The 9,096-nt window shown below is 36.1% G+C and overlaps 1 protein-coding gene across 1 annotated transcript; it reads right to left on the reverse strand.

Annotated features, from left to right (window-relative positions):
* Positions 1-5,382: 5,382 nt before the first annotated feature.
* On the reverse strand, positions 5,383-6,183 carry LOC149229926 (uncharacterized). Its single transcript, XM_089381159.1, has 2 exons — positions 6,177-6,183; positions 5,383-6,053 (listed from the first exon to the last, which is right to left on the reverse strand). Exons 1-2 carry the CDS (start codon positions 6,181-6,183, stop codon positions 5,383-5,385), a joined length of 678 nt encoding a protein of 225 aa, XP_089237285.1.
* Between the last annotated feature and the right edge of the window lie 2,913 nt (positions 6,184-9,096).

A 9,096-nucleotide genomic window follows, 5' to 3' on the forward strand; every position in this document is an offset into this window, starting at 1 on the left:
CATGTAAAATTATGAATGCCCAGAAATGTCCAGAAAGTTTTGTCAAGTTTTGAGCTTCCAAAAGGGTCAAAAACACCCCAAAAATGCCCTTTTTGCCCCTTTTTGGCCACACAGGAAGCAGTGTTGGGAGAACTCACTTTTGGAGGGGCAAATGGACACCAAATTCTAAAATTCCACCTGTTCTAGAAAGTAAACAGACAGACCTTTCTAACAAGCCCACTTGGAGCAAATTTAGTGCATGGGAAGGCCTCCAAAATCAGCTACAAAAAGGCACTATGCACAGGGACAGTGGCAAGGTGCATAGGATGGAAAGTTTACTTTTTTTTTGCCAAAAACTCTGTTTTTTGCCTTGTTTTTTCTCAATTTGACTTTTCTCTCTCTCATGGTCAAAATCTTGATGTAAATTGATGTAACTTGATGGACTTTGATGTAAAAATGTTGAAAATTCACTCATAGAGGTAGATACATCATGAAAAGGTAGTTTTGAACTAAATGAATCAGTTTCCTAGGTTTTAGAGGCAAGCTATTCCACTGCCTACTTTTCAGTTCTTAGTTTAGTTCTTGTTGAAACAACTCCTAAACTCATGAATTCGACCCCTAAAGCCTAGCATGGGTTGTTTGTTGCCTATATCTAGTAGTTTTTCAGTCATTTGAAAAGGTTGGACTCTTGTGAATGCTTTGAGCATTATTGTAAATTCATCTCTGCAGTTTGGCAAATGAATAGACCAAGGTTTGCAACATTTTGTGGGATTTTTGTGGCAAGTTGATTTGGTATTGTTTTTCCTTCTGTAATTCAAGTTTACATGTGTTTATGTATGCCATCATCTCTCTCTTTTAAGCTTAACTAAGTGAATCAAGGATAAAGGTAGAATTCATTGATATTGCAGTGCTCTACCTAGGGTTGTTTAGTTATTCATGTTTTCAACAGTTTGAAGAGGATTCCTAATACTTTCATGCCCTCTCCAACTCCTCACTAGTCTTAAGACTCTCCATCTCACTTATTTCAAATTACTAAACCTTTTGCCTACCTTGCCCCACAGAAACCTCTGCAAGACTGAGTCCATTCCCCAAACCCAAATCTGCCTTTCACATTTGAGCCAGCAAACCAACATTAAATTCAATAAAACTCCTCTGAGCATATACCTAGCCTAAAATTAGTCTTTACATCAGTCATCTCAAGCCTCATTTGCTATCTTTTCCTGAGATTGACAAGGAGAGAGCCCTCTCCCGACCTGGTAGGGCTAGCTACCAGGTTAAGCATGGTTTGATGTTACCCTAGATCCTGCCTTTCTCAGCCCGAGGTAGATTTAGGCCATAATAGATTGAAACCTACAGCTAACCTGCATGCTCTATTGAGGACCGAGCTGATAAAATGGCCACATCCCCATTGTTGAACCGTCTCTTTGATGCTCTGTGGATTCATGTCCGTCCTTCCGAAGACCTCATAGATAGCTTTCCACTGTCGTTGTGCAAACTGGCATGAGTTCATTAGGTGTTCTATATTTTCGTTTTCCTATTTGCACAGGTCATAGTGGGCTGGTCCCTGCATCCCTCTTCTTTGTAATTGATCCCATGTAAAAATTCTACCTTTGCATGTTAGCCATAAGAAGTGGGCCACTTTCGGCCACCATTTGCTCTTCCAGATTTGCTTCCATAAGTGTTGGTTCCCTTCCTATTCCTTTTCGGCCTTTAGATTGTATGCCTCCTTTACCATGAAAGTACCTTTCATTGCGTAGCCCCATCTCAGAATATCTAGTCTTGCTCTGATTGGAATTTTTCTCGTTTCCATTTCTTTCATATAGAGATTTCTCTATTCTTCTTCTATATTTCGACCCCATTCTTCTGGGTTTTTCCAAACTCTTCAATTCTCCTCACTGTTTTCATTCTTCTAGAAATCATCCACTCTATTTAGTCCTGCATCTTTTGAATACTGCAAAATACTTCTAAGTTCCTTCTTTCCATTTAATTTGTCACGTTGTTGCCAAGCTTCGTCCCAAAAATTTGTTGTTTTTCCATTTCTTATTTCCCAAAAGGCATGGTTTGTGATTACATCCCTGTTCTCGCTGGCCAAGTTCCAAATGTTGGATCCATGTGGTTTTTCTGTATGTCTTATAATATCCTCCGTTCTTCCTGGCATGTTATAATTCTTGGTCCATATTCATTTCTAGAGGTCCCCTCCTCCAGTCATCCACCTCCACCAAAGCTTGGCCCCCATAATTTGGTTGGTGAGGTATGGGTCCTTCAATCCTAGGCCCCCTTCCTCCTTTTTTCTAATCATCCCTTGCCATGACATTAGCGCCCATTTTTTCTGCTGTTGAGAGCCTCCCCATATAAATTTCTTCAATATTTCCACCATTTTGGAGCATGCTCCTTTTGGTGCTACCATCCCCGATAATTGGTAAATTGGTATGGATTGCAGGACTGCTTTTACTAATACCACTCTGCCTGCCAGGTTTAGAGATCTGAACGCCCAGTTGGCTATCCTACCTTGGATCTTTTGTATAGTTTTCTGCCAATTTACCATTTTTAAGGAGTTGATTGTCAGAGGTATGCCTAGATACTTAGTTGGAAGCTCCCCTTCCCTGAAACCCAACATCCTTGATAGATAAGATTTGACATTACCAGTTGTATTAAAGAAGTAAGCACAAGATTTCTCTTTGTTAATTTGGGTACCCGAGGCTTCCATAAACAAATCCAGGATGTCCTTCATTCTTTTAACTTCCCTAAGAGACACATTACAGAATAACATAATGTCATCCACAAACTACTGGTGGGTTATCAGGAGCTCATTCCCCCATACCCTTATCCCTTTGATTCTATCCTCCTGTACTTCCTTTTTGATATACCTTCCTAGACCTTCTGCTGCTATAATGAATAGGAAGGGAGATAGGGGATCCCCCTGTCTTAGCCCTCTAGTGGCATTGAAGGTGGATGTCGGGGCTCCATTTAATAGGATTGAGAAGACCGGGGTAGATATCATTGTTGTAATCTAGTCTATCCATCTTTTGCAGAACCCAAAAGATTCCATTACTTTCCTTAGGTACTCCCAGTTTAATCTATCATAGGCTTTGGATAGATCCAATTTAATCATCACTCCTGCCATCTTTTTAGATTTTAACGAGTGCACCACTTCCTGGGATACTATCAGACCATCTAAAATCTGTCTACCTTCTACAAAGCCTGTTTTCTCAGGGGATATAATACTAGGAAGAATCGGTTTCAGTCACTTAGCTATTAATGTAGAGATAATTTTATAGATAACATTACACAAGGCAATCGGTCTAAATCCCCGTGGTTCATCAGACTTAGAGGATTTAGGTATGAGAGAAAGAAGGGTAGCATTTAGTCCTAGACATACCTTTTGGTTCCTCCTTGATTCTTCCACCACCGCTACAATGTCATTGCCTATAAATTTCCAGGCTGCTTGGTAGAATTCTGTTGTAAATCCATCTGGTCCTGGGGCCTTATTTTTCTTCAGTCCTTGCACCACTTCCTCAACCTCCTCTATCGTGACTGCTCTCATTATCACAAGGTTTTGCTCTCTAGTGATTAACTTGGGGATCTCATTACAAATTTTGCGGATTGCCTCCTGTCTTTCCTCTTGAGGTTCCGTTAAGAGGTCTTTGAAAAGCCTCACCAGGGTTTCCTCCATTTCCTCATGCTGGGTTTGTCGTTCACCTGCCTCATTTTTCAGGGAGATGATTATGTTTCTCTGCCTTTGTTGTATCATTGCTTTGTGGAAAAATTTAGTGTTCCTCTCTCCCTCTCTCAACCAGTTTACTCTTGACTTCTGTCGCCATAAGATCTCTTCCTGCTTCCTGCGTTCCTCTATTTGGCTAACCAATCTACCCTCTTATGTTGCTAAGTTTGGACTTCTCCCTTCCCTTATGATTTCTTGTTGGATTTCTTCCATATTTTGATTTAACTGTTGTTGGTCTTTCATAATGTTCCCAAATTCCTGATGGTTCCATTCCTTTATTTTTTGCTTTATTTCCTTTAGCTTGCGTTGGAACGTTTGCATTCTATTTCTACCCCTTTGTTCACTCTGTTTCCACCATTCCTCTACCTTGTTTATGAATCTAGGGTCTCTAAGCCAGAACGCTTCAAATTGGAATGGTTGTTTTTTAGGGCTAGATTTGAGTTCAATCTCCAATCTCACCGGCCAGTGGTCTGATCCCATCCCAGGTAATATCATTGCTTCCACAAAAATGTCTCTGCTTACTATCTCTTTAGATATTAGGAATCTATCAAGTCTTGAGGTGATTTGATGTCTGCCTCCTCTTCTATTATTCCATGTATGAGTTCCATTAGTAGTTGTGATATCCACTAACCTCTGATCATTTATGGTATCCCCAAACATCTCCATGTCTGCATCCACCCTGCGCACTCCTCCTCTTTTTTCATTTAGGGATTTAATCATATTGAAGTCCCCTCCTATTATCCATGGAATATTTTGATACAGGCCTCTCACTTTTGTCATGTTGCTAATGAAATTTTTCCTTTCTCCTGGGATATGGGGACCATAGACTCCTGAGAGAAGGACCCATTCTTTGGATCCAATGTTTCTAAATTTTCCAGAGAGTATTCTTGGCATACTTGTCCAATCCTTGAATCGAACATCTTCTGGGTTCCATAGTATGGCCAATCCTCCTGCACTTCCAATGGCATCTTGTCCTACTACCTCATACCTTGGCCTAAAGTTTCCCATGATCTCCTTCATCTTTATTTCACTGATCTTGGTTTCTTGTAGTAGCATAACGCTGGGCTTATCTTTCCTCAATCTTTCTTTAAGATATCTTTGTTTCCCCTTACTGTTCAGACCTCTTATGTTCCAGGTCATGATTATCATTTCAACAATTTGGTTGGTTGGTGGAATACCTCCGATAATGGCACCACTCTCCCTGAGTTAACAAGCATTTCTCCCACCATTTGGATGGATTCACTCATGGGTCTTCTACCCCTTTTTTCCTCCTTTGCTTTTGATGCTCCCATTTCCGGGCCCTGTTCTCCTTGTGATCCAAGATGTTCTGGTTGATTTGTCACTATCGTTCCTCGTTTTAGTTTGTATTGTTGAAACATTTCTTTGTATAGTTGTTTTTGGTCTTCAGGGATGAACCTCTCATCCAGGTGCCTCCACTCCTGCAGTAGTCTCTTCATTACTTGTTCCTCTTCGCTAAAGTTTTCCTTCTGTATGTCTATCTCCATCTAGTTTTGCTCTATTTGTTCTTTGTTTATTTCTCCTTCTTTTTCTTCCACTGTTTTTGTTGGTACCTGTTGCTTTCCTTTTTCCTTCTGTTTGGGCTCATTAGGTTCTTCACTACTTTCCATAAGTATCTCATCCATTTCCTCCTCTTGTAGCACTACAAATTTATTTTGGTTTTCCTATTCCTTCTCTTTTTGAGGACTCTTGTGGATACCCGACATTTTTTGAGTCCTTTTTCTTCTGTGAACCTCCTGAAAGCCTCCTTCCATTTCCTTACTCGATCCTTCCTCTTTCTTGTTTCCTTGAGTGTTCTCTGGGATGTTCAGGGGGCAGGATCTGAATAGGTGGCCGTTTTCATGGCATCTCCTACACCTGAATGGTAAATTCTCATAATCCAGTGGCCGTTGCCATATTTCATCATGATATCCTACTTCTATGCAATCAGGGAGAGGTTCTGTAATGTTCATGTACACATAGATCCGAGCATAAGAAGTGTACGTTCCTTTTCTTGTTGTATCTGCCACTTTGACGAAGGTTCCAATCGAGTTACCTATCCCTTCCAAAATATATGGATCCCAGAAATCCATTGGGAGGCCGAACAGCCTGACCCAGATTGGCGCCACCAGCATTTTTTCCTGATCTGGGTTGTAACACTCTTCCCAGTGTCGCATGAATAGGCCAACATTATTAAAGAAATAGGGCCCCTCCTCAAAGACCTTCTCTTTGTCTGCTAGGTGAGCAAAAACTACTGAAAAGAAACCTTTCGCTCCTAGTTTTAGGTCTATGTGACCTTTGGGTTGCCAACGCTGTTGGATCCATTTAATCAGTTCTTTCTCTGTTGGCCAGGCTCCTATGAATTTACAGATCAACGCATGATCTTTCATATACCCCTGTACTCTTCCAGTTTGTTATTAGGAATGATGAACCTGGGTTTTTTTACTGCTCTGGGTAAGCATTTTCCTCCCAGACCCACCTGCCATCGCGCTCCCATGACCGGTGTATTGCTCCTTTTTCCTTGTGGTCCATTTGTCCCGTTTCTGCTCGCCTCCCCTGCTGTAACATTCTTATAGGAGGGGTTCATGCCCCCCCTTCCAGGCTCGTCATGCCTGTGTCAGGCCTCGCCTGCCCCCCTTTGTCTTGAACTTCGATCAGCTGTCGTGTTGTATTGTCAGGATTTGCTAATTCTCCTGCCCTCTAGTGTTGTAGCAGGCTTGCCAGGGCAAACCTACTTCAAACCCTAACCCGTGACCCTGAGCTCCCTGCCATTCGTTCCCTATTAGCATGGTTCGATGATTAATTTTATAATTAAGTTATAATAATTATTTTAATTATTTATATTTATGATGTACTTACATTTATTTGAGAATATGGATTTATATTTTTAATTTAATTATATATAATTATTAAATGGTTGGTAATGCCAATAGATATCAATCTATAATAAACATCAATATATTTACTATATATATATATATATATATATATATATATAACAATATTTTCAATTATGGAGATTCATTTCATTTTACCATCAAGATTCTTAACTTATAAATAGATTGTTACAATATCATGGGCCAATACCATGGTTTATCGATACCACATGTACAAAAAAATCGCAACTCATTTCATATGACACATTGATTTTCGATTAATCACTTTAATTAGAAGGGAAAAAAGGGCTTAACTACTTTGTTGATAAATCTCAGCCTTTGAGTTGTGAATACTATCAAGAATATGCTAGAATATTTAGAGGAGGTTAAATTCATACCATCCAACTAATAATTATTGATAATTAAATTAAAATTTTGAAATCCCGATTCTAAAATAAACATGTCTATCAATTTTATGAGAGATTCTTCGGCGTAAATCACATGAAATTTCACTTGTCGACGTGTTTCGAACCCACTAGTGTGGTTCATCGTCAGGACAAGTTGAAGAATCAGATCCATTATGCATGTTAAATACTCAGAGCAGAACATCCAACGGCTATAATATTTGACCAGGCAACGACTAACTTTGACTAGGAAACGGCTAGTTAGATAGGATCCGGGTATAATTATATTAAAAATTAAAATAAGTCAATTCAAGGAACGTATGAATTTACATAAAAAAAATTTAATAATTTTTTAATTAATTTAATTTTTATTATAAATATATGTATAAATATATAATTATTAAATTAAATTAAATGATTATTAAATTAATAGTTAGTCATACATAAGAGGTATTAACTATTTTATATTTATTTTTAATTTTTATTCCTATAAATATTAAAATAAAATAATTTAAGTACTATATATAATAAAACTATAATATATTAAATTCATAGATTTATTGACTAATGGCTATATTGACTAACAACTAACTTTGACTCGAAACAGCTAGTTAGACAGGACCCAAGTTATTAAATTAATATTTAAAATAAGTCAATTAAAAGGACGCATGAATTTACATCAAGTTTTAATAATTTATTATTATAAATATATAAACAATTATATAAATATTAAATTAAATTATATAAATATTAAATTAAATTAAATGATTATTAAATTAATAGTTAGTTATACATCACGGGTATTAACTATTATATATTTATTTTAATAATTTAAGTATTATATAGAATAAAACTATAATATATTAAATTCATAGATTTATTTCGTTGTTTAATTAATTGATAAATTGTTTAATTATTTTAATTATAGATTAATAAAAATATTAACTTAGGATGATTCCAAAAGTGATAAATTTTGTTTTTATCAAATAAGTTAAAATTATTAGAATATAAGGATACAGGATAATTGTTTTTGTGGGACCCCCTATATTGGTGAGACTGGATGCTCAATTAATCAAAGGATTAGTGAACATGCTGTTGACCTCAATCATAGGAGGACCAAGTCTTCCGCTTTAGCAGAGCATGCAGAAAATACCAAACATCATGTTTGTATCGAGGAGGCCAGTGTTATTGCTAAAGTTTAGCAGTTCCATCACCGCAAATTCAGGAAAGCCCTTCAGATTGAAAAAAGACCGAACAATCTCAATAGAGAGGACGGATGGAAGATCAATAGTTGCTAGATCCCAGCCCTCTCTTCCTAGTCATTTTCTTCCCTTCCTCCCCTCCCCCTTTTTTAGCTTGTTCTTGGTTTAGTTTCCCCTTGTTATCTCGTAACCTTATATTCTAATAATTTTAACTTATTTGATAAAAACAAAATTTATCACTTTTGGAATCATCCTAAGTTAATATATTTTTAATCTATAATTAAAATAATTAAACAATCTATCAATTAATTAAACAACTAAATAAATCTATGAATTTAATATATTATAGTTTTATTCTATATAATACTTAAATTATTAAAATAAATATATAATAGTTAATACCCCTGATGTATAACTAACTATTAATTTAATAATCATTTAATTTAATTTAATATTTATATAATTGTTTGTATATTTATAATAATAAATTATTAAAACTTTGATGTAAATTCATGCGTCCCTTTAATTGACTTATTTTAATTTTTAATTTAATAACCTAGGTCGTGTCTAACTAGCCATTTCCCCCTTTAATTGACTTATTTTAATTTTTAATTTAATAACCTAGGTCGTGTCTAACTAGCCATTTCCCAGTCAAAGTTAGTCGTTAGTCAGTATAGCCATTAGTCAATAAATCTATGAATTTAATATATTATAGTTTTATTATATATAGTACTTAAATTATTTTATTTTAATATTTAAAGGAATAAAAATTAAAAATAAATATAAAATAGTGAATACCTCCTATGTATGACTAACTATTAATTTAATAATTATATATTTATACATACATTTATAATAAAAATTAAATTAATTATTAAATTATTAAATTTTTTTATGTAAATTCATACGTCCCTTGA

The sequence above is a fragment of the Pinus tabuliformis genome, chromosome J (assembly GCF_031772625.1).
Source record: "Pinus tabuliformis cultivar Carrire ecotype Pingquan chromosome J, CPIR1, whole genome shotgun sequence".
Classification (NCBI taxonomy): Eukaryota; Viridiplantae; Streptophyta; class Pinopsida; order Pinales; family Pinaceae; genus Pinus; species Pinus tabuliformis.